General features: G+C 41.0%; 13 protein-coding genes across 13 annotated transcripts; 4 read left to right on the top strand and 9 right to left on the bottom strand.

Annotated features, from left to right (window-relative positions):
- Positions 1-429: 429 nt before the first annotated feature.
- SAMD00019534_011370 (hypothetical protein) lies at positions 430-3,054 on the top strand (the record flags this gene model as incomplete). The annotated part of the gene is made up of 8 exons (XM_012903104.1): positions 430-493; positions 592-768; positions 865-1,128; positions 1,202-1,926; positions 1,983-2,083; positions 2,259-2,359; positions 2,426-2,762; positions 2,838-3,054. 8 exons carry the CDS (start codon positions 430-432, stop codon positions 3,052-3,054), a joined length of 1,986 nt encoding a protein of 661 aa, XP_012758558.1.
- A 57-nt stretch (positions 3,055-3,111) lies between these two features.
- Positions 3,112-4,688, bottom strand: SAMD00019534_011360 (hypothetical protein; the record flags this gene model as incomplete). Its single annotated transcript, XM_012903103.1, has 5 exons — positions 3,112-3,477; positions 3,556-3,908; positions 3,980-4,233; positions 4,311-4,519; positions 4,590-4,688. The coding sequence occupies 5 exons, from the start codon at positions 4,686-4,688 to the stop codon at positions 3,112-3,114; spliced, it is 1,281 nt and encodes a 426-aa protein (XP_012758557.1).
- A 189-nt stretch (positions 4,689-4,877) lies between these two features.
- Positions 4,878-6,008, bottom strand: SAMD00019534_011350 (hypothetical protein; the record flags this gene model as incomplete). Its single annotated transcript, XM_012903102.1, has 2 exons — positions 4,878-5,784; positions 5,854-6,008. The coding sequence occupies 2 exons, from the start codon at positions 6,006-6,008 to the stop codon at positions 4,878-4,880; spliced, it is 1,062 nt and encodes a 353-aa protein (XP_012758556.1).
- Positions 6,009-6,390: 382 nt separating this feature from the next.
- On the bottom strand, positions 6,391-7,562 carry SAMD00019534_011340 (hypothetical protein; the record flags this gene model as incomplete). The annotated part of the gene is made up of 4 exons (XM_012903101.1): positions 6,391-6,876; positions 6,960-7,151; positions 7,240-7,355; positions 7,433-7,562. Coding segments are annotated over 4 exons (924 nt in total), but the record flags the coding sequence as incomplete, so codon positions are not given.
- A 1,426-nt stretch (positions 7,563-8,988) lies between these two features.
- On the bottom strand, positions 8,989-10,131 carry SAMD00019534_011330 (hypothetical protein; the record flags this gene model as incomplete). Its single annotated transcript, XM_012903100.1, has 1 exon — positions 8,989-10,131. One exon carries the CDS (start codon positions 10,129-10,131, stop codon positions 8,989-8,991), a length of 1,143 nt encoding a protein of 380 aa, XP_012758554.1.
- Positions 10,132-10,575: 444 nt separating this feature from the next.
- Positions 10,576-11,348, bottom strand: SAMD00019534_011320 (hypothetical protein; the record flags this gene model as incomplete). The annotated part of the gene is made up of 3 exons (XM_012903099.1): positions 10,576-10,752; positions 10,863-11,058; positions 11,122-11,348. Coding segments are annotated over 3 exons (600 nt in total), but the record flags the coding sequence as incomplete, so codon positions are not given.
- A 743-nt stretch (positions 11,349-12,091) lies between these two features.
- Positions 12,092-13,513, bottom strand: SAMD00019534_011310 (hypothetical protein; the record flags this gene model as incomplete). The annotated part of the gene is made up of 3 exons (XM_012903098.1): positions 12,092-12,566; positions 12,640-13,178; positions 13,265-13,513. 3 exons carry the CDS (start codon positions 13,511-13,513, stop codon positions 12,092-12,094), a joined length of 1,263 nt encoding a protein of 420 aa, XP_012758552.1.
- Positions 13,514-14,055: 542 nt separating this feature from the next.
- Positions 14,056-14,757, top strand: SAMD00019534_011300 (hypothetical protein; the record flags this gene model as incomplete). Its single annotated transcript, XM_012903097.1, has 1 exon — positions 14,056-14,757. A coding segment is annotated over one exon (702 nt), but the record flags the coding sequence as incomplete, so codon positions are not given.
- A 100-nt stretch (positions 14,758-14,857) lies between these two features.
- SAMD00019534_011290 (hypothetical protein) lies at positions 14,858-18,263 on the bottom strand (the record flags this gene model as incomplete). Its single annotated transcript, XM_012903096.1, has 9 exons — positions 14,858-15,526; positions 15,590-16,107; positions 16,170-16,483; positions 16,553-16,781; positions 16,844-17,376; positions 17,450-17,748; positions 17,837-17,904; positions 17,988-18,063; positions 18,150-18,263. The coding sequence occupies 9 exons, from the start codon at positions 18,261-18,263 to the stop codon at positions 14,858-14,860; spliced, it is 2,820 nt and encodes a 939-aa protein (XP_012758550.1).
- Positions 18,264-19,909: 1,646 nt separating this feature from the next.
- Positions 19,910-21,087, top strand: SAMD00019534_011280 (hypothetical protein; the record flags this gene model as incomplete). The annotated part of the gene is made up of 4 exons (XM_012903095.1): positions 19,910-19,973; positions 20,071-20,648; positions 20,711-20,929; positions 20,995-21,087. Coding segments are annotated over 4 exons (954 nt in total), but the record flags the coding sequence as incomplete, so codon positions are not given.
- Positions 21,088-21,227: 140 nt separating this feature from the next.
- On the bottom strand, positions 21,228-21,936 carry SAMD00019534_011270 (hypothetical protein; the record flags this gene model as incomplete). Its single annotated transcript, XM_012903094.1, has 2 exons — positions 21,228-21,447; positions 21,527-21,936. The coding sequence occupies 2 exons, from the start codon at positions 21,934-21,936 to the stop codon at positions 21,228-21,230; spliced, it is 630 nt and encodes a 209-aa protein (XP_012758548.1).
- Positions 21,937-22,577: 641 nt separating this feature from the next.
- Positions 22,578-23,576, top strand: SAMD00019534_011260 (hypothetical protein; the record flags this gene model as incomplete). Its single annotated transcript, XM_012903093.1, has 4 exons — positions 22,578-22,640; positions 22,714-23,046; positions 23,127-23,360; positions 23,424-23,576. The coding sequence occupies 4 exons, from the start codon at positions 22,578-22,580 to the stop codon at positions 23,574-23,576; spliced, it is 783 nt and encodes a 260-aa protein (XP_012758547.1).
- A 147-nt stretch (positions 23,577-23,723) lies between these two features.
- Positions 23,724-24,708, bottom strand: SAMD00019534_011250 (hypothetical protein; the record flags this gene model as incomplete). Its single annotated transcript, XM_012903092.1, has 3 exons — positions 23,724-24,060; positions 24,125-24,270; positions 24,343-24,708. 3 exons carry the CDS (start codon positions 24,706-24,708, stop codon positions 23,724-23,726), a joined length of 849 nt encoding a protein of 282 aa, XP_012758546.1.
- Positions 24,709-24,760: the final 52 nt, after the last annotated feature.

The following is a 24,760-nucleotide window of genomic DNA, read 5'->3' as shown; positions in this document are numbered from 1 at the left end:
GCAATGACAATAAACCACACCATCTACTCCTCACTTTGACACCCTTACACAAAGTTGTGTGTCTTTTGGAATGTCAAACACTATTATTATCTGAATGGTCGGGTCCTCCACATTCGTCAGTCGACAACCATTTAAATGAATTCATGTTGTTGAGGATACACCCCACACATGTCAAGTCTCATGAGACATGTCAACAACCCACGATCTTACCTAATACTACTTGAACACACACATAACACACATAAAAGGAACATATTTATATATATTCATACTCCTTACTTCGACAATACTTACTTATCTGTTTGTCTGAACATTACCCATTCATCCATCCAATCACATTACATTATTATCAGATTAGACTTTATTTATAACATTAGAGATAATAGATAGCTTGCTTGAAACAGAGTCAAGTGTGGATGGTAGCCAGCGATGGTATTTGGAAAGAAGAAGACTGTCGATCATGATGATGATGACAATACTCTAGAACTACAAAGTATGTTAATGAATGATTGTTTTTGTTGTTGTTATCGATTAAGATAGAAAGAAACATGCAATCTAAACATCGACTTCAAATGAATGAATATAAACAAGTTGGTACAGGTAGTTCAGCGTCATCAGGTGGCCAACAACAACAAACTTTATCACCAAGTCAGTCAAGAGATGATAAGGCAGTTGAACAAGAGTCAATATCAAAGATTATCAATAGGGATAATAATCTGACAAAGTCGGCATCGGACCTCGTCAGTTCAAAGTTGACCAATGATAATAGTAGGAGTCACTTGTTGAAGCCTGCTGCTCAGAGTGTAAACTTTATGGGTGAACCAGATATAATAAGCAACATCAACAACAACAACAACAATATAGATAATAATAACAATAATAATAATATCAAACAAAGATATCAATCACCTTTGGCAAAAGCACAGGAATTACCTGTACAAGTTGTCATCCTGAACGATCAGGAGTCATCTGTGGACAACATGGGCGACCCACCTCCCAGCGACGACGATGATGAAGATGACACCAACAAAGAAAAGAAGAAGAGAAAGAAGTTCAAGAACCTCATTTGTAGTTATAATGCAAGAGTCATCATGATACTTGCAGTCCTATTGATCATCACAGGTATCAGTGAGTATTCATCAATCAATCAATCACCATCAATCAATCAATCAATCTAACCATTCCATCCATCTAATATTAGGCGTCGTATGTTATATCTTTTGGAAAGATACCATTGGCATACTTAATCGACCATTGTTGTGGTGGGCATTGTACTTGGACGTGTTTATTATGACTTATCTGGTGGCATCATGGATCGTTGGTGGCATATTCTCATTGTTCCAGACCACATTGTATCTACAACAACATATCTACTACTATATACATGCACTGGTATTCCCACTCAGCGTTATAATCTGGGGCACTGTACTATTGTTTGTGACCAAGCCAATGTTGGTGCCACCTGCATGGACCTACGACGACTTTGAAAAGTACTTCACGACGTTGAAGGCATTCATATTCGTGGCATTGTTCTATTGTGGTCGCATTGCATTCGTCAAGATTCTGGCGGCCAAGACCAACAGGAAGGCATTCTACAGTCTGCTCAAGACATCATTGTTGAATGAAGAGTTGCTGGAGCAGCTGTCAACACGCAAGGGATCATTACTGAGTCAATCAGTGTCTGCCAGTCTCAAGAAGAAGAAAAAGTTGGGCGTGTCACAATGGATGGAGATCTTGAAGAACAGGAACAACCTTAGTGGCAAGCTCCATTCACGAGCCAGCGACTTCTCACCCAAGGACGCCAAGAAGCTTGCTAAACAGATCTTAAAGAATGCTGCGAGGGGCAAGGACTATCTTGTCAAAGATGATCTGAGAGCCTATGTCAAAGAGAAGCATCTGGAGAAGACTTACAATACATTTGGATCAGTAAGTACTTTGAAATCAAGAATCATTGATTTTTTGATTGATTAACACTCAAATAGTTACTAGAGGATAGGATTACCCGAGATGATATAGTCGCATGGGTACTCAGAGTTGTAAGATCAAGAAAGACATTGGAGAATAGACTAAGAGATCATGATGAGTATGTTGGAGCATGGTGGATTGACAGGACCATACTTGATACACATGACTAACCAAGATACACTCCCTCTCTACTCTGAATGTAGTGTTGGACAAGTCATCAATGATATCATTAACTTCATATTTTGGATACTTATGTTCCTATTTGTACTATCACTCTATGGAGTCAATATTAGTTCATTGTTGGTACCGATCAGCACGACAATACTAGCATTATCATTCGCATTTGGACAAACACTAAGGAATATCTTTGAATCTCTAATCCTTATATTCTTTGGTATGTTTTCCAACTTCAAATTATTACTCAATCATTTATAATTACTTACAATGTCCTCATCATCAGTTCGACCATTTGAAGTTGGAGATAAGATTGCAATCAATGAGGAGGTCCTGTTTGTCGAGAGAATAGGAATCCTGTTCACATCTTTTAAGAGTACTGATGGAAAGGCAGTTTATGTTCCAAACTCAAACATGTTGACTGCCAGGAAGATTGAGAACCATCAGCGTTCAGAGGATTGTTGGATTGGAATTGATCTGTTGATCAACTTCACTACACCAGTCGAGAAACTCTACATCTTAGAGGCCAAGATTGACAAATGGATCAAGGCACAGCCAGAGAAGTGGAGGAATGATCTATCCCTGACCTTTGTATCCATTCAGGGAACAACACATATCACAGTGTAGGTATATGAACAGTTGGAGAGCTGACAATGTTGCGTAGGATATCGACTGACAATTATTTATCCAACCTCTAGACGATTTGGAGCATCAATTATATCATCATGGCAAGATGCAAAGAGATGGAGACCCATCAAGAATGAGTTCTACTTTAAGATGAAGGAATGGGTCACTGATCTTGGCTTTGAGACATATCCCGCCAAGCAAACGGTCCAACTTCTCAACTACCCATCATCACGAGGTATCACCGAGAACATACCAATCGATCAGCATGCCACTCCATTCCAGAGATAAACAAAACAAACAAACAATAATATATAATTATTCATTATTCTAAACAACGAAGATTAATTAAATCTTCTTCCCTCTCTGCCTTTTATCCTTCTTGTAAGTGATCTTGATGTTGGGAGGTAGTTCAACCTTGGCAGGCTCTTCAGCAACTGGAGTGTCATGATCACCAGAGCCATCTGATGATGTTGACAGAGCAGTAGGGGTAGTAGTTGGCGAGGAAGTAGCTGGTATTGGTAATGGTTCAATTTTGGACCAATCCTGGATTGTGCCCCATGACGGAGCTGGCGAAGCTGTCTTGGTGGCGGTAGTTTGAGCAGCTGCTGGAGAAGTTGGCACACTATCAATTGGTGCTGGAGACTTTGGTGATGGTACCATTTTCTTTGGACTATTCTTTGATTGTTGCTTGTTTCCACCTTGATGTAGAGTCTATGATTGTTGAGATAACATTGTCAGTCTGACATGTTCACTCTTACATGACGCCAAGTTATCCCAAGGTCAACTTACAGGGAAATGCTTCTGATGTCCAAGCTGTCTTTGCTCCTCTAGATCTTGGAGCTCAATTTGTTTGATGATTGCACGTAGCTCCTCATCGATTTCCTCATTCTCCATGGCTGGATATATTATGTCCTTGTTACTGTTGTCCTCGACAATAGTGTCTACAACATTCGGTGAATCAGTATTGATTGCTGGTTCACCACTCTTATTGATTGATCGATTGTTGTTGCCATCAGTGTTTGGCTGCTTTGGCTGTTGTTGTTTCTTCTTTTGCTTCAATTGATACTCTTCCACAGGATTGATATAGACTCGCTTATTCATTAACAATGTCTCTGCAATCTTCTTGTCCTTTAGTTGTTTGGCTGTTGTGGTTTATAGTGTATCAGATGAGTGTCTGTCCCGTCCATTCATTCAAAGTGTGTCCACAACATACCCTTTGTCTCTTCCTCCCAACCTATGACAGAGTTGTTTCTCCATTGTTGAGCATGTGATTGAGTGTCAAGAGATAGTGATGATTCGGCGAGGATATTGTATATCAGTGATTGGACCATCTTGAGATTGTTCATGTGACTGATTGGATAGACCAGATCATAGTGCTCTCCTTGACAGTATGCCAATGATATCGAAGTTGGATACTGATTATCCACTCTTGTTATTGAATGACCAACGTATATGATGAAGTTAACTCTGAATGAATGATTGATTGAGTGAGTGAGTGTTGCCAGAATAGTCTTAGCCAGTCCACTGCTATCCAACAACCATACTTATAATATAGTGAGAGGGCTTGTAGTTCAATCTCACCGCCCCATGTATCATCCTTTGACATAGAGTCGATATAGTGCTCCCATGTATTGTTGAAACATGCGAATGGTTCAAAGTTATCTCTGTGAGCCTTCAAGTATTCGATACACTTGGCTCTAATATATTGATGACGTTGTTGACAACCATAAATGAACTCACTTATACATCTAAACTGTTTGTTTGTTTAGTTGAGTTGGTACATCATCTGTAATCCAATCAATCAATCAATGAATCATACATACCATGCATGCACCATCCTTTGGTATCTCTTTTCTGATCAACTCCAAAGATATCAGCTGGGCATCTATCATGTCCAAGTTGTTTACATTATTGCCGCTCATTGTTCTATCAAACAGTGATGCTACAAGTATAAATATATGTATATTAATATAAGTTGGAAATGAAATGAGTGAACTTGAGAAGACGAAAGAGATAAATGGGTGGTCTGGCACCAGATCACGTGCTTGGAGAAAAAGATCAGAACTTCCAAATTGATAATGTACACAACTTTAATTAAAATAATACAAATATTACAGATCCATGTCAATTATCTCACCAATCTTCATCGCTGTGAACTCATTGTCCTTGAGTCCAGCTGCAGTGGCAGCCTCTTTTAACTTCCTGGGTGGTTCCAGGAGTGGCTCATCAGTCAGGATGAATGTACCCCAATGCATTCCAACTGATCGCTTCGAGCCAATGTCACGATGAATCTGTACCGCCTCGGCAGGATCGACGTGCATCTCTCGCATGATGTGACGTGGTGAGTAGGCGCCGATTGGGATCATTCCAAAATCGATACCGCCCATGTGATGACCAATCTCTTTGAACACATCGCAGTAGGCTGTGTCGCCCGAGTGGAACACATTCTTGTTGGTTTGCGTGTCGGTCACGACCCATGAGCTCCAGAGTGTGCAGTTCCTGTCGGTCAGGCCACGATTGCTGTTGTGATGGCAGGGCGTGCATGTGATACGCACGCGGTCGCCAAAGTTTGCCTCCTCCCACCACTCGAGTTCAGTGACCGTGTTGACGCCACATGAAGCGAACCAACTCTTTAGTCCCTTGGGCACGAACCAATGTGTGTTGTTGCCCAGTGCCTTGACGACATCGACATCGAGATGATCATAATGATTGTGGCTGATTGTGACAAAGTCAACTTGTGGTAACTGTGTCAACTGACATGGTATATCACGGTAGCGCTTTGGACCAGCAAAGGAGAACGGTGAGCAACGATCAGCAAACACTGGATCAGTTAAAAAGCTGACGCCTGCAAACTGGACAAAGAATGAAGCATGTCCAATCCAAGTACATCTCAAACTATTAGGTGATGCCAAAGGAGCACGCAGACGATCCAAATCAACCGGTATCACAGGATGAACATGTTTCTTCTCATCATCTGTCAATGGCTCTATCTTTGCTCTTCTCCATTTGAGTACGGCTCTGTCATTGTCGTATGTTGTTAGACTCATTCAATCAATGTTGTCTCTGTCATTCATCATTCATACATACATAAAGATATCACTTGTCGTCATTGTCATCCATTTGTTTACGTATCTGCCTTTGTGTTGTGTGGCTAATGTCTTTCCAATTACAGTGGTTGCTGCTGTATCAGGTGACACTGGTTCAGCATTGTTGTTGTCCAATAATGTTGTTGATGTTGACATGTTTGGCTTTTCTATATATCTTAATATGTATTGTATGAATGAATGTTATATATATATATATATATGTATAAGTAGTTGTCTCTATTTATAAATACACTTTAGTAACTCTAATGATTATTGGATGACCCTTTCACTTTTGACGCGTAGTTGGTGTGTGTCCTGGTTTTGGAACACCAATGAAGATTCCAAAAGGGGTACCCCCATTCCATTCCCGTTATTGGGCATGTTTGTGTGTGTTTGACATCATTGTAGCCAACCGATGGTGAGGCTAGTTCAAAGATCAAGCAACACTTTCCAGACTACTTTGAATCAATTATTTTGGAGATTAGTCACCTTAATCGAATTAATATTAATAATTAATAATTAAATAATTATATTTAATTTAAAAGTTGGTAAAGTAACCGAGCGAGACGAGGATGTCTGACTCTGTTACTGGTGATTGTGAGAGTGTCTGGACGTTTAGAGTGATGAGTTGTTGAGTGGAGCTGAAGTAACCAAAGGTGTATATGAGGTTCTGATGTGCAGCACTTGATAGTACGAGTGCATTGTCAGATGGTGGGAAGAATCCAAGTGGTTTGATAACTCCACTGTTGGTATCGATCATGGCATAATCCATTCCAATCTCGGATGAGCTGTCATTCAACAGAACTGTGCCGACCAGGATGTCAAGCGATGGCAAGTAGAGCAGGTTGAATGGGCCTCCCATCGAGTTGACTGGCTGACCAAGGACAACAGAGTTGGTCAACTGGCCAGATCTAGTATCAAAGCTGAACATTGTAGTGTTCTCACCATTCAATGACGCAATCACAACAAAATATGAATGAGTGTATGGTGAAAGGCCTGCTGAGATGAATGCTCCATCCAATTCCTGTGATTGTGTTTGAGTGATTGTGAGTATGGGTGTGAGTGAGTGAATGGAATGGCTCCAGTGGATGATCACTCTCAACTTACAGAATAGACATCGTATGAGGCTGAGGCAGGATCCATCTCACCAATCAACCAGGTGTTGTTATCGGATCCCTTTAGGACACACTTGAGGGAGTTGACATCGCTGTCATAGTGGAGTCCGTAGGGCACGGCATTATCTTGAATACTGACGAAATAGATAACTTTGTTGGTGGCAACATTGACTGACACGAGGAATTGAGTCTGTTTTGATTGATAGGATTGAGTGAGTGATTCAGTGATTGACTGAGGGTGATTGACTGAGTGATTGTTTGATGGTACTTACACCAGTTTGGTTGTAGGTGAGGACAAAGGTAAAGATACTTGTGAAGTTGTTCATGGCAGAGTTACTTGGAACCCAGTTGTTGAATCCAGGGAATTCCAGCTTCATTGTTGTGTTTCCTGTTGTATGAGTGAGAGTGATGGTAAGTGAATGTTTGATGAATGATGATGAATGAATGAGTGATGATGATATGTACCAGTAGTTGGATCGATGGTTCCAAACTCAGCGACTGAGCCAGATTGCCACACTCCATAAAGGTGAGCATTGGCAACAGTGGCAATGAATACTACAATAAGTAGTGATACAATAGTATTCTTAATCATCTTTATTTATTTGTTTAGTTTATATGTTTATATGTTTGATTATATCTCGTAAAGTGATTGTGACAATGAGCTTTGATCAACACAAGGTGTGTGGAAGATTGAGTGAACGTAAGATTGAGTGGCTCAGATTCAAACGAAGGGACTCACAGCCCATCTTGATTTTTTGATCATTTTTTTATTATTTTGGATATTTTCAAACGAGGTCATATCCCTTTTTGTCGTCTTATAACTTTACAAATATCTATCTCTATTGTATGTAGTTGTAATACTTAGTACTTACCGAATAACGTATATTTGTTGATTAAGTTATCAAGTTAGTGTTGTAGATCAATTCTCAATGTGAACAAGCCTAAGAATCGATTAAATGATTCATTCATTCATTGATTGGTTGATTGATTGAATGGCTGGGCTAATGGGATTCAAGTTGATATGTAGGTATCCATTGAATCAATTGTATAAGTGATTGATCATTCATTCATGATGTAGTTATAACTTGAGGAAATAGAGATAATGAGATAAATAAAGTGAAACTTGCGTTTTGGGCTAGAATTTTGTGAACACCAATACTTTTTGGACTTTGTGATCATTCATCAATCATTCTTCTACAACATTCGAAATAATATATATATATATATAAACAAGATCAGATCAGTCATGTCTGGACTTATGATGGGATTTCACACATTAAAGGCTAACTGCTATCGTTGGTTGAGAACAGAGCCTGCCTTCTTCGTTTCAGTGGTCTTCACTGGTGTCTGTACGTCATTTCTGCATGCAATAGTGGATAGATAGATCAACACAACTATGCGATGCAATATCAACAGACTCACTGGCTACTTGAACATGTAGTGCGATCACAGTCAGTCCAAGAGAATGAGCGATCGCGATTCATGTTTGGAGGAATGATACACCTGATGAGCAGACATGACTAACACAACACTCTTCTTTGCGACACTCTCTAGTTGTTGCCATGCCACAAATTGTCATCCCACTCCGTCAGAGACTGTCTAACCGCAAGCCAAGAAAGGACCCAGGTATGTTGTAGTAGTCTAACATTCATTCATTCATTCATTCATTCATTCATTCATTCATTCATTCATTCATTCATACTGACTGATCGATTACAGAGTACATTTTCAAGAACGACAACTACTAAGAAGATGACAATACAGGTAGACTACTCTTAGTCTTGAACATTATAGCACATAGTATTATTAATAATTACGATCACTTCATATGAACAGCCGTAACAGCAGCAGCAGCAATAAACAAGCTCAACTCACTCGTCTCAATGAGAAGAGAAGTGACACTCAAAGACAACAGCGCAGCATCAACTTTCAAGAAAGACAGAATATACTTGCGAATGAATGATTGGAGAGAGTTGTACGATGACATGATTGGAAGTTTATTCGATCAATCAATCAATCAATCAATGTTGCTTCTTGTGATCCTTCTTGTGATCCTTCTTGTGATCCTTCTTATCCCTCTTCTCCTTCTTGTGATCCTTGCTCTCCTGACCAGCCTCCTTGCTCTTCTCCTCCTTGTGAACAGGCTGTCCCATTGAGCCACGATGTAATCTCTTTATACAGTCGCCCGACAATGCCGAGTCGATGAGCTCCGACACATCAGATGGTGTCACGTAGCCGTACCAGTGTCCCGGTGGGAACACCAACACATTGCCAGCAAACTTGTGGCCACCGACGTGTGTCGTGCCATAGACCTTTATCTCAGAGGACAATGCGCGCTGCTCGATCTCTGTCGACAGCTGATCGACCAAGATCGGTCCACAGTATCCACATCGCGCATCCTTTAGCTTGTGAGCACAGACAAACAGATGGCGACCAGAGTAGTTCTCTACCTTGACGCTGGCTGGGAAGCCGTCGCCAATCGAGTCGTTCTCTGAGAAGTACTGCATGACGGCCTCGATGCGCTCCGGGGTCATGTCGATCAGCTTGACCATCTCTGGGAAGACGATAAAGTCGTAGGTGTCGGGTGTGGTCGAGGCCATGTCGACGGCGTTAAAGATCGAGGGCAGTCTCTGCACGTCGGCGTACTTCTTGATCGACTCGGACATTGCGGTCAGCTGAGCGTTCATCGAGTAGAACTTGCTTGGCCACTGATCGGCTGGCACGCCACTGCAGATGAAATAATGTCTGCCATACTCATGAATAGAGTTGGCCGTTGGCTTTCTTGAGTTGATGTCCATCTCTGGGCGACAAAAGCCACACTGTCTATTTAGTTCCTCAATGTCTACAATTGCATCAACTGACTTTGATAGATTGGTGGATGTTGTAGATGTTGAAGTTGTTGATGTTGTTGATGTGGTGGGAGCAGGGGATGCAGGCGCAGGTGATGATCCAGGTGCTGGAGCAGGTGCAGGAACAGGTGCTGCTGGGGAAGAGACAGCAGGTGAACTTTTGGCAGCAGGGTATGGAGTGGATGAATGTGTGAAAGAGTTGGTACCATCATCCTTATCGTCACCCTTGATGAAGTACTGATATATAACAACAATGGCAAGTACAGTCGCTGTACAGGCCATTGTCCACTTCTTTATGATCTCTGATTCAACCATCTTATAGTATCAAAGTTGTAATTGTAATTGTAATTGTTACAACTAGTTAAAGAGTAATAATAATAATAAGTTGGTCAACAACACAACTGGATGTTCAAGTGTGCATTCATAAAGCACTTTAAGTTGTTGATGGGCACACAACACACGTCTTTTGGAGTTGTGCAAAACACCTCAAAGGACCACAAAACGCCCCATTTGGCTCGTCAATTCGAAGCACGTGTTTGTAGCCTACACCAACGAAGATTCCATCAACAAAGGATCGATCATTGTGATTGATTGTTGAATGTTCGATACTTGTCCTTGGACATCGAGCCCAAGATTATACAGACACCTAACTTCCACGTATGTGTTGTGGAGTGAATGTAGAGTGGAGCGGAATGGATTACGATAGACTTTTGGTTAAGAATACTCTTGGCTTTGGCTGTTGGGTTGGGATGTTTATTGGTAAGCCATTGGCGCATTCTTGACCTTTGACATAAAGTTCTCAATGATCTCGCCTTCGTTCACAGGCAAACCATCGAAATGTAACCTGACAGCAGAGGCCAACTCATCTTTCGATGAGTTATGCTTTGTCTTCAGTCTGTAGTGTTTCTTATATCTCTTGAGAGCCGAGACATCGAGCTATTAGATAGAGATAGAGAGAGAGAAGGAGGGAGCAAGAGGAGGAGGGGGTTAGAAAGGTATTATTATTTAAGTTTAAAACTACAAGGTATATATATATATATAATTACTCTTTGAATAATATCCTTCGAGTTCATCTGTTCGTCATCATCTTCTTTCCTTCTATATATACATGTCTTTGCGTGTTTCTTCTTTCCGCCACACTTGGAGCATGCACCTTTACTGCTGCTGCTAATGCTGCTGCTAACGCTTCCGTTTCCATTGCTGCCAACACCATTGGGCAACAGTGATTGCGAGTAGGCGCCACTGTGACTTCCGTTGTTGTTGGCGCCAAAGTGAGCCGACAGGTTGCCGACGACACCGCCCCCGTTGGAGTAGTGTGCGGCCGATGGCACGCCAGTCGACGGCGACGACGACGAAGACGACTTCCTCTTCGTGCCATACGATCCATTCATGCCACTCATCGTTGACGACGTGCTCATATTACCGCCGTTACTAGCTGCTGACGGAATTGGGCCGCCCAAGCCCATTCCCATTCCTACAGTATTGCTAACTTGTGTAGACATTGTATTGTTGTTGTTGGTTGTTTTGTTGATTTGGATTGATTTGAGTATGTGATTATATTGCGTGATGTGCGTGTGATGTGATTCGATGGTTGTGGAAGGCTGCGCGACTCTTTAATAAGTAGAGTTACGCTGAACAGTTGTTGTTGTTGTTGTTGTTGTTGTTGTTGTTGGTCTGGGATGGGACGAGAGAGAGTTGTATACACTCTTTACTATCGATAGTATTAGGTATACCCTTGTGCTCTATACCATAGGTTTTATATATATATACTATTATATACGAAATATAAATATTTATATATATATATGTATGTGTATACTCCTAGCTATTAGTTGTTGTTGGTGTTGTTGTTGGTTTTGTGTTACTACTCCGTCTCCTTCTCCCCTCTCCCTCTCTCACTCAACTCACCACCACCACCTCACTCGTGTTGTGTTGTTCGCACGAAGAGTTGAATAGACGCTCCTCACACACCCTCACACACACTCTAATACTAACAATTCTCTCACACCCTTTCCACCAACACCTAAATTAAATCGAAATATTTAGTCGTCAAATTTGTTGTTCCCACAAAACATGTGTAATTTGGATAGTTTTGTAAGTTTACCTTTTTTGGTCATACTACGATCACTTGGGTTTTGTTTGGATGTACCATGTGGTCCAACCGAATGTTACAGAGATAAAGAAAACAATAATAATGTATTATTATTTGTGTGTCTATGTATGTTCCAACTAGATTGATGCGGATAAGGGGATGAATGGATTGGGATTGATTGATTCATTCCCAGGTGGACCATTCGTCAGACTCTGAGATATCGGACAACTTCTTTTCCATCACCTCCCAGTCACTCAGGGTCTCACTGCCTGATGTTGGTGTACGTTGTGAAGGTACTTGTGGCTGGCTAGGTGGTGGTAGCTCTTGTGACTTGTCCAAACCATGTGATGATTGATGTCTATTTGATCCTCTAGAGTATTCATCTATCAGTTTACATTCTAACTTGTCGTCTTCTTTGTCTTCACTCTCATCATTGTCGTCATCATTGCCATCATCATTATCATTGTCATTGTCATTGTCATCTGTGTCTGGTTCTGCCACTAAATGTTGTTGCTGCTCATGGACCACTACCTCATCATCTTGATGCGAGGTTAACATTGATGGTGGAGTACTGTCCCATTGAACAGAGTCAACCTCCTTATTCAATAGTTCATTCAATTGCAATGCTTTCCTTTGTGGCTCGAGTTTGTTCATCTCCCTGATTGATCGATTGATTGAATGAATGAATGAGTCAGTTGATCATAATCAAATATTCGACTAACCATACATACTCTTTGAAGAAGTATATACACCAGAAGTTGAACTCTGTTAAGCTGGCAGGCACTAGATGATTATAACATCTTTGTAGCTTGTGATTGGTTGAAAGTGCAGTGATGATGGCTGGTTTGTACAGTTGAAGTTGGAACAACTCTATAAACCTTGAATATTCCTCCTTGTCATCCTTAGGTTCATTTGTATAACATTCAATATCCTCTTGAGTTATACCATCTGGCAATGATTGATCATTCCTAGTTTGTTGTTGTTGTGATAGTTGTTGTGATGGTTGTTGTGGCTGTGGTTGTTGTGATGATTGCTGCTTCTTATCTTGTTGCTGTTGCTCCTGTCTATGAGGTGATGGATACTCTCCAATGAAGCTAGATATATTTGAAATGAATGATTTGATTATTGGCTTTGGTTGTGCCACGAGGGGACTGGTTGGAGCGCCTGTCTCTGTCAAAGTTGTTGTGACATTGGCTGTTGGTGATGTTGATGATGATGCCGCTGCAGCATTGGAAAGATCCTCCTTGTATATATTGATAATATCCTCAGACTAACATATATATATATTGATTGATTGATTTGGTCTTAGACATTCATTCATTCATTCATACAATCAATCAATGATAGACTACCTACCTTTTGTTTAACAGTATCAACTATAGACGATAGTGAACCCCATATACTTGTAGGTATCGTTGGTATCTTGAAGGTGAAAAGTGTATCTTGATCGCTGTCTGTTTCATCATCATCTTGTTCAACAATCTCATTGTTCTGTCTTTGTTGTTTGTGTTGTGGTTGCTGTTGTTGTTCATCACCGACACCATCATCATCATTATCATTGTCTACATGTTGGACATGATATAAAGGATCAAAGTGCATATCCATTATTCTATATATTTGTTATATATATCTATTTGTTTACAGATAATTGAGAAGTTAATTAATAGTTTAACCAAATTAGGGTGTGTTCGTGGTCAACACCACACTAACATCTCAAACATGATTACATGATTGCTGAATTGATAGAGATAGCTGTGATTAAGTGAAAGAGTAGAATCATGTAAAGTATATATTATATTATCAAAGTCTTTAAAAGTACCAGGGATAGATAGATAGATAGATAGACATTGTCCGAATCGGGAAATGATCATTAAATTCCCTTAGAATGACATTCTTTGACATATCTTCCATTTTTGATTAACCAAATATTTGCCCGTTCGATCGAACATCAATTTTTGGGCATTTCCTTTAATCAATCAATAGAACAATATTAATTGTTCGATTGATATCCTATTTAAACTAAGTCTGAGACTTATCCTTAATCATTCAAAACAAACAAAACAAACAAACAATCAATCAATTTATTTAATCAAGTTATTTAATCAATCAATCAATCAATCATGTCAACTGCAACTTCAAACTCACAAGAACTTAATGAAGGAAAGCCATACTTGTTTTATGGATGCGGTACTACCAATCCATGGAAGATAAAGATAATGTTCGATGAGTTAGGAATAGATTACAAGTACGAGGAGATTGATATATTCAATGACGAGAGTCCAAAGAAGATAGAATTCAAAAAGACTTTCCCAAATGGAAAGGTACCAGCAATCATTGATTATACAGTCAGTCCACCACTACCAATATTCGAATCCGGAGCCATCCTTCTATACCTCGCCTCCAAGCATGGCAAGTTCCTCCCAGACATCAAGACCAATCCTCGTGAGCATGCCGATGTCCTACAATGGTTGGCCTGGCAGATATCCGGTTTGGGTCCAATGAATGGCCAATACACCTTCTATTCATGCTTTGCTCCAGAGGCAGTGCCAGCAGCCGAAGAGAGATATTATAAGGAGACCGATAGATTGTACACTGTATTGGATCAACAATTGAAGGATAAGGAGTGGATTGCTGGCGGTCAATTCTCCATCGCAGACATGGCAGTGTATGCTTGGGCGATCTACATTCGCGAGGGATTCCTTCCACATCATGAGAAGTATCCCAATGTCATGACATGGTTGGATCGCATGAACCAAAGACCATCCATCGCCAAGCATCTCCCAACAATCATGGAGCCACTAGCCGGTGAGATTGAGCATCTCAAGCATGCTGGTACCTATCGCATCAAGTTCTAAATAAATATAACATTGCTAATAATGATTATGGGAGGGGAGGTAAAAGTAGTTTACTAATAATAATAATAATAGGATATATGTATGATTGAAGGGTTTAGATGGATGAACATTTACAGGTGCAGTCGGTTACAGGACATTGTTGATGGTCTTTGAACCAGTCGGAGATGTGGCGCGCATGGCCGCCGTGGCGACAGGTCTGACACCAGGTGAACCAGTCGTCAAAGGGCTCGGCACCAGCCGTCCAGAACTCGCGGTTGGATGGCTTCTTGTAATCGATGCCCGGCACCATGCAGCTCATCGGCAGCAGACAGAGACAGCAGCGCGGCAGTGGCTGCTTGCAGTGTGGACAGCACGGCACTTTGGAGCGCGTGTTGACTCGCGGGTTGCGACCGGCCATCGAGCCATTCGATACTGATTCAAAGGAGAATGACATCTGGCAGTAGCCGCACTTGGCGAAGATCTGCGAAGTGGGTGGCTCCGACCAGGATATGCGGTGGATGTCAAAGGTGGCGCGTTCATGCCAGCATTCCCACGTGTCGAGCAGCTCACTGTATAATGATATCCAACGAGGCACTCGCTTGTCGTGGAAGTGCTTGGGTACCACCAGGCTTGCCACCAGGCACGCCGTTTGTATGTCGCTGGTGCGATCAATGTACTGCTGAAGTAGATCGATACCACGCACTGAAAGTCCTGTCAGTATGATGCCATGCAGGTTACCTTGTTCAGCCACCTGTAGAGTCATCTTGTCAACAAATGAGACGAGCTGGGAGGGAGGGACATGTCAGTATATCGATTTATCAACGCCACCTTGCTGTCCACGACATACATCTTGTGAATCAAGGTATCTGCAAGCAAATGCAACCTTGGTGGCAAGGGTCACTGATGACTCTTCGAGAATGTTGCTCAACTCTCGCTGCTCATTGATTGAGAGGAAATCAAGACACAGCTTGAGGTATGGATTGGAGAAGCTCTTGGCTGTTTGACGACATGTCTCCTTCCAGAATGAGTTGACCTTGGCGCCAGGTCCATCACCAAGTCCAGCCAGGGCAAAGGACATCAGTCGTAGACTGGTCTCTCTGTCCTTGGCGGCGAGTGTGCCTTGTGTCGCGAGCACCATGCAGCCATTATGGATGATCTGCACTGCTCTCTTGATCTCCAGATGGAAGACGGCCATCGCGGCCGCCTTCTCAAAGTCACCTGATCGCTCGAGCATCGTCAGCGTTGATTCGATTGGGTTAGAGGTAGAGAATCCCCATCCACATATCAACGAGCAAAGTGCTCTCTGGCTTGACAGATATGTATTGAATCCAATCTGTACCTGTTCAATCGTCTGTGATGCAAAGGCTACAAAAGGGTAGGTGTCAGAGGATGGTCGATATAATAGTCTTGTCGCCGCCATAACATACTCTTCTGATCATGCAGTATCTTATATATTCCAATGTATTCGTTGTCCTTTGGTTGGGTGGCCTCTGTTTGTTGTTGTTGTTGTTGTTGCTGTTGTAGTTGTAGTTGCTCTGCAGGCTTGACTATAATCTTCTTCTGGAACTGTTGCAGTAGTTGAGGTATGCGCTGTATCCAACCCCACAGATAAAAGATGTCCTTCTCGTTGAACTTGCTCGATATCTTTACATTGTCGTCAATGTTGGCTGAGTATCCTGTCTTTGCTCTCTCCTTCATCAGCAGTGAAATATCTCGATTGTATCTTCCATCGTTTGTCAGGCTATTGTTGTTGATTGTGTCTGGTGTTAGTAGGGCATTGGGCATTCATGAATGGGATGCTGTGACATACTTTGCGAATCGTTCTTCGGCAAGGTTGGGCTCGATTGTGTTGCCCTTTGTCGGTCCTTCAATGAGATGCATGCCAAATGAGAAACAGAGGTCACCTGCTGGTGACCAGGCCAGTGGTATATTCTCGTTTACATTGATCACCTCGACAACACCTTGATGCGAGACAGTGAGCATCCTACACTCATTCTTTGGATGCCATGAGAATGATGAGATGTCTTGAACATGCAGTGCTGTGACGATGGATGATGGTGAGTGATGTGAGCGAGGGATGGTCGAGGGAGAGGATACATACTCTTGGTGGGCTTGAAGCTGTACATAAGGTTCTGATCAGAGGTACTCTTGCGATCGGGACGTGGGGATCTGGCTTGTTCGACTGGAGCTTTGACGTCGTAGAGCTTGATGGAGTTCTTGTCGCGACCACTGGTGGCCAGGATACCTGAGCGAGTTGGACACCACTCAATCTGTTGCACTGACTTGTAGTTGGTGTTGATCGTCATGACTGGATCGTCAAACTTGCGCATGTCCCATATCTTGACGATGGAGTCCTCACTCATCGTAGCCATCCTGTTGTTGTCGAATGGGTCAATGCTGATGCCATTGACTGACTTTTGATGTGCCGGCACCGACTGTGTCGTGTTTGGGTCTCTAATATCAAAGATGCGCAACCACTTTGCACCAGTACCAATGATCAAACAGAATGGATTGTTTGGTATCCATGCCAGAGACATTGTCGCTTCAGATATTGTAAACTCTGCAATCGATTGATATATAGTCTCGACAGGCTCTGTGTTCATTGTATTGAAGCTGTTCTCTGATAGTTGTGATCTGTTTGATTGATTGATTGAGTGAGCGAATGAGCGAGTGAGCCGAATAGACGTGTCCAAAAAGTCTCACTTACACTTCATGTGGTGCATCGACAACTATATGTCCACTTGAGGAGTGTGTCGCAGCTCTGTTAAGGTAGTTGATGTCCCAGACCAAGGTGGAGGAGTCACCTCGAACCTTGTCCAAACCGATGGCCAGGTGTGTCTTATTGATTGGATTCCAGGCAATTGTATTGCAAGGTCTTATATGCTTTGGTACGAACTCCTTTATATTCCTCTTGACTGATGAGAAGCTGGTGAGGATAGTCTTACCATTGACCAGACCACAAGCGATGAGGTTTGGGTCTGCAGGGTCGGGACTCCATGCCATGCACTTTTTTTGCAAGATTGAGTGATTGAGTAAGTGAGTGATTGATTGATTGATTGAGGGTCATGCATTACTGCATTGATCAATTGGTTACCTTTAGATATTGAACGTCATTGTTGACGCTGAGGAGGTCGATTGATTTCTTGTCTTGTGGTGTCCAATCTGATCAGTCGGTTGTCGTTTGTTAGTAGTTGTCATGACACCTGTGATTGATTGATTGAATGATCGAGTGTCCATTGTCTTACCATCGGGTGGATATTCAATGTCGAATGATAATGGCATATTCACCTTGCTAAGTGAGTTACCTCCACTTCCACTTTGCTGTTAATGTTATTGGATAAGGGAGAATGAGTGTCAATGACCATGACCATCCAACATGCAGCACAACAACAACAATATCAACATACCCTATGCTTTAGTTCATATAGACGTATATCATTTGATCCCACAATGAATGTATTTGTTATATGAGGATTCCATGATATCAACCTTCTTTTGTTCTGTGTCGATTGTGAGTTCATTGCTGTTGTTGTTGTGTAGTTGTTGTTGTTATGTTGTCAAACATATAAGTCGACTCTCATTAATAAACGAGTATATTCAATATCTCTCTCTTTATCTATCTATCTATCTAATGCTCTCAATCACTCTTTATATAAATGAAATATAATATATATATCTGTAGGTGTGTGCACACATATAAAGTAATGGTGAACAATCCAATAATGATGAGCATCACAATCGACCTTCATTTTATCAATAGACCCCATTGAATGATGTTTTTTTTTCGTTTCCCAATTCAGACTTCATTTATTATGTGATGGTTTTCAAAAACACATTGATTAGTAACAAAAAACAATTATTATTATTATTATTAGTACAAACATACAGATAAACATGAATGATGATAATAATAATAATAAGTAGGAATATTCCTTAACCCGTTTATTTCAAACAGATGCACCCACACACTTCATACAGATACTATCACACACCCAATTTGGTAATTCTTAGACCATTGAACATCAGACTCCCACACCACACACAAACCACCCACACTTATGATGTACTCACCTTTGCCAACATTCATTGCAACTCAACTCAATAGTGGGAGGACATTCCTCCCAACAAGCATGGCTGACTGACTTGTTGATGTTGTATCATGTCTCATATGTTGTTGTAGAATCATCATCAACAACTCAATGATCTATCTTTGTTATACAATCCGGATAAATATTTTTAAAGTTAACTTAGATATGAAGATTGATAAATCAGAGTCTTATGATGACTCTACAACTGGAACAGAATTACAACAATATCAAAGAGCACAGGAACATGTTCAATATACAGATGGTCCATCATCATCATCCACTTCAGATAAAGTTGAGCTAAACAAACAACAACAACAACAACAGATTGAAATTGATGTTGACAATGATCAAATAGTTAATATAAATAATAATAATGTAGATGTAAATAATAATAGTAATAATAATAATAATAATAACGAAATAATAGAAGAAACAGAGAATGGACAACAAAATGAAGGACAAGAACAAGAAGGAGAACCAGGTGTAGTGGCAGCTCCTGTAAATCAATTACAAGAACTTGGTAGGATACGTGTATCAATCTTTTCCAATTACTCTCGACTCAATACACTTTGGGCATTCTTTGGAATAAGTTTAATATTGGTTACGGTGATAATGTTTATAATTGGATTTGTCAAACAGAATGAAACGATAATCTTTTCTGGCATCATCACCAGTCCAATTGGATTCCTTATAATCAATCATTCAATACATCTTGCCTACAGACGATCAAGACGAATGATTGATGAGATGTTACCCAATCTACCAAATAACAATGGAACAGCTGCCGATGCCAATGTCGATCCAAGTACAGTTCCATCAAAGTTGGAAGAACTTTGTGTGGACATTCAGACTTCTCCACAATCCCAAAAACTCGAAAAATAAAGTGTGTGAGGATGGCTGTTTTGCGAGTTGATCAATCACACCACATCCCCATCAGACGCATACTTCCCGATGTGGATACAGTGCTTAGATCTCAACAGTACTCTATTTTTGTTAAGATTACACATACAATTGTTTATACAAATAATATATATTATTTCTTTTATCTTTATCATTATCTGTATCATTATCTCTCAAATATGTTGACGATCGATCGTGATGATACATATATCTTGATCATATTTAATGTATTAAAAGAGAAGTGTAAGAATTATTGATTGAATGAGTGAAGTGAATGCTTTGACTCGCATCATACTTACAATATTTGCACAAACTTGGCATCGATCAATCACTCAATCAGTCACAAGCGGAGAATGGGACAACATGGTGGAGTTGTATACTGGCTATCCTTATCAACCAATCAATACTGTTGCATTGCAACCTATTGATATTATTAGTATTGGTGATCTGGCATTGTTTACAAGGAGGGTCAGTGCAATCAATCAACTCAGTATGTTTATTGAGTTGCTCGATTTGATTGAGCCATTGATCCCCGAAGACGACCGCACACACTGGATCTACTGTCTATACTGTGACAATCATCTTGAGCTACTTCGACAGAGTTTATACCACTTGCCACAGGCCAACCGCGAGTTGTTTGTCAAGTTGTTTGGAATGCTACACGACTTCTGTGTGGCCAAGGCTGACAATGGCAGTGTACAGACACCCGAGTCTGTCGCAGCCGTCTTTGGTCGATTCCTCATGAGGCCATCATCATCGACAACCCCAGAGTCAGACACAACAGAGTCTGCAGCAGTCGACTCCTCATCATCCCAAGGCGACTATGAACATCATCTAAGCACCTCCCTAACAACCGAAGCAATCACTGGTTCAGCAGTCGCCAGATTAATGATTGACAACTTTGACTACTTCTTCAATGTATGTCTCTAGACATGGTGTGGCTGCGGAAACACATCTACTGACACTCGCGCACATTACAGGAACTACATCAACAGATTAAGGCAAGGGATGAGAGAGCTGAGAGAATGTCATCAGCATTCAAGACACAGATGGAAGCACATTATCAACGATTGGGTCGTTTGTTCAAGGATACAATTGCAAGGATAAAGCCCAAGCCTGGTGTTGGTATTCGCGAGATCTATCTCCAAGTGTTTGAAGATGATGATTACAAACTGTTTGTTAAAGAGTTCAATACCAATGTAAGCATCATCTTCATCATCATCATCGATCATCCACCTAATCACTAATATGCCCTCGATCATAGTTCAAGATCAATGGATATGGAAGATGTAGCTTGAAGAAACAGAACTCGCATAAGAGGTTGGGTATCCTACCAGACACATACAATGATGCAGGATAATGCTTGATGTCTCCAGTCGCGCTGGTATACCGAGATGGAATATTGTAAATACACTTATACCTTTATATAGTAATAAGTAGTCGGTCGTCGGTCAATCATTCGTTCGGTTCGTTTGATTGTTTGTATGTCCATTATGATCACTTCTCAAAGAAGAATGCCATGACTACGTAGGCGACCATCACACAACCCATACCAGAGAGTGCCAGAATGCCACTATATGTAGTTCTCTCATTCCTGACCACGCCAAAGTAGTCTGCGCCATAGTCCATGAATGAGAAGTAGATACTGAATGGTACCAGGAACATCAATATCGTGAATATGATAAACTTGATCAATACCTGTTTGTTGGCCTTTCGTCTTTGTTTGTTGTGAATGACAAGTTTAGTATGACGTGACTTTGATTGATCGATGTGACAATGACAATAACGATACATACATTTCCTCCAACTCTCGCTGCGTGTATATTTTCTTTTGTACATGAGTGATTGGTCGTCTGATAGGTCCAATGTTACCAATGGTGCTACCTGCACCACTTGGGATGGTGTCACTGCCACTGATACTAAAGTCTAGTTTAGGACTGTCAATTGCAGTCATACTTCTTAAAGTGCTAGTGGTAGTGCTAGTACTATTACTGCTGCTGCTGCTGTCATCTCCATCGTCTTGTTGTTGTTGTTGTTGTTGTCTATTTGCTTTCTTTTGTTGTTTTGTAAGTTTCAATGTGACCTCTTCAACAAACTCCTCCTCTGGCTCTTCTTGTTGTTGTTGTTGTTGTTGTGGTCTTCTTTGTTTAGTTGTGCTGTTGTTGCTTTTCTGTTCCACTACTTGTTGTTTCTTATTCTTTGCCATTGTTATCTATCTGATCTGTTTGTATTATATGTGTATTGTTATCTATCAATGAACAATGGAGGTTTGGATGATGAGTCATTCATTCACTCAGTAGACTTGGTTTTTGAAAAAGGATTCATTCATTCAGATACTTTAGATTACCAGGCCTGGCATCTTCACTTACTCTTGTACAAGTCCAGGTGTCAGTTTAGCATCATAGGTCTGGTCCATCCATTGTTCAAGTTCTACATTGGTCCACACAATATTGGAGTAAGTCTAGTCTTGTTAAAAAGAAGATCATTTATGGGACAAACACTAGTCAAGAGGTGTGATGTGGTTGGAATCAATCAAATTAATGAATCATTCTTCAACCATTTATTACATTTGTGTTAATATAAATACATACATCTTGCTAAGCAAATAATAACTGATCATCAACTATACAGACAAAGACACAGAGAGAGGACAGTACACAAGTGATACAACAACAACTACAAACACACAAATAGGCAAAGGAGATGGTGTCATTTCTTGTGCTGCTGGTGTCAGCATTCATACTGTTCGAGATCACTAGTCAATGGCTGATAGTATTTCAACCTCTTGGCTTCACTCAGAATATATTCGGACAACTATATATTATACTATATCATATATTACTCTACATGTTGGGTTACAGCTATTGGAGTGCGATCGTTACACCACCAGGTTATCCTTCAACAGATTGGGTATGTTCATGTGATTGATCGATTGGTTCATTGATTGATTGATTGACACTGATCTGACACAATCATACTATAGAGACCAGATGGAAAGAGTAAAGATGAGTTGGAGGACATTGTAAAACAGATAAGGGAACAACGCTCTGGCAGTCATTCATCAAAGCCTGTGACAAATATACGTTATTGTGCAACATGTAACATATTCAAACCACCGCGAACACATCATTGTCGACATTGCAAACGATGTATATTGAAACAAGATCATCATTGTCCATGGATTGCCAACTGCGTTGGATATCAGAATCAAAAGCCATTCATTCTCTTTCTATTCTACACCACAGTGGCTGGTACACTGACCATCATAATGATGACCATCAGTGCCTTTTATATATTGAATGTACAGTTACAGAATGTATGTTATTACAGTGGATGGTAGTGATTGTGACAATCAATGATGGTCTAACATACTTCCATCAATCAAACCATGAACAGGCGGAGGATCCAAGGAATCCAACACCAAATCCAGATCAAGTGGATATATACTTTAGTGTACCTGGAACAGTTGTGATGGTACTATTCATACTTAACTTCTCATTGGTAGTGCCAGTGGTACTAGGCGTGTCAGGTCTGTTCTATTTCCAGAGTGGATTCATCTTTAGTAACCTCACCAGTGTCGAGCGATACGAGCGCAAATCAGAGTTAAAGTCTGCTAAAAGGAATGGAATAGTATGTATCAATGACGTCACCTGACTGATCAGTCGACTGGATCAAGTACTAACAAACATACAGAGCTCAACTTATAAGTGGAGATATGATAGAGGTACAAATAGTAACTTTAAAGAAGTATTTGGAGAGAGCAAAGGACAATGGTTATGTCCGAGTGGACTGCCCAAGGGCGATGGTATCAACTGGAAGGTCAGCACAGTGGACAATATAGTATAGCGGCAATAGTAGTTATGTGTAATAAAGCCAGAGGACCATCCCCTTGTTTGGCGACTGTCGATAGTCAATGGACGAACGAACGAACGATGGATATGCTTGGAAAACACACAACTACTTCTATCTTCTTTACTTTGTACTAGATTGCTCTTATCTTGGCTGGATGAATGACATGATTGGCTCTGGTGCCTCAGTCTCCTCTGACTTGACTGAACCCTGGGCAAAGGTGACTTCGTTGGGCAGATGATCAAACTGGAATGAAGTGCCTTCATTGCCAAGGTAGATCTCTCTTTCGACACCAGCATCCTCATTGCCTGCCATTGATGGGGCTGATCCTCTAGTCTTTCGCAGCTCATCCAACTCTCTCTCCAGAATAGACTGTACATCTGACTCTCCAATAGTTGTCAAATCTGTCTTGTTACAGAATATCAAGATTGGTACTCTTCTCTCGTAGACGCTTGGGTCCACCAGAATGTCGTAAAGGTTCCTAATGAATGGTGTCAGTGTCAATGCATTCATTGGTCACTCGCTGGGCTGAGGATGATACGTACTGAGCCTCCTCGATTGATTGATCAAAGAATGTTGTGCTATCAATCAGATAGATAATGGATGATGCCTGTGAGAGGTATTGTGGAAGTGTAGGTCTCATCTTTGCATGACCTGGTATATCGATAATGGGTAGCTTCTTGCCTGCGTTCTGTAATCGAGTCAGTGTGAGTATGAGTATGAGGTTGGTCCTCAACACAAGGCCTGATGTGATGTAGCTTACATTGAAGTTTCCTTTGTTGACTGAGATTGAAGAGTATGATGTAAGTGACTTCTGGATCAACTTGAGGAAGAGTGTTGTCTTGCCAGAGTCACAGAGACCGAGAAGGACAAGTGAGTTTCCTTTCTTCTTGCCGCCTGCACTGCTGCTCGAGGATGATGTTGATGATCCACTGCTACCACGACTATCACTGCTTCCTCCGAATATCGCCGATATAATAATGGCAGACAACAATCCAACCAATGCCAGTACAACAAACTCTGTCGGGATTGGCAAGTTATAAGGTGCTAGTATGCGATCGATGTGATTATAAGCCTGTTCACATGATTTCAACACAACGGCTGGTACGTATTTCTCTAATGTATCCATCCCTATCCCTATTCTATTCTATGTATGTATATTATGATGATTAGATATGATA

This window comes from Acytostelium subglobosum (genome assembly GCF_000787575.1).
Source record: "Acytostelium subglobosum LB1 DNA, scaffold: scaffold2, whole genome shotgun sequence".
NCBI classification, from domain to species: domain Eukaryota; phylum Evosea; class Eumycetozoa; order Acytosteliales; family Acytosteliaceae; genus Acytostelium; species Acytostelium subglobosum.
The sequence above is the reverse complement of the archived record's forward strand: the minus strand, read 5'-3'. Positions and strand labels throughout refer to the sequence as shown.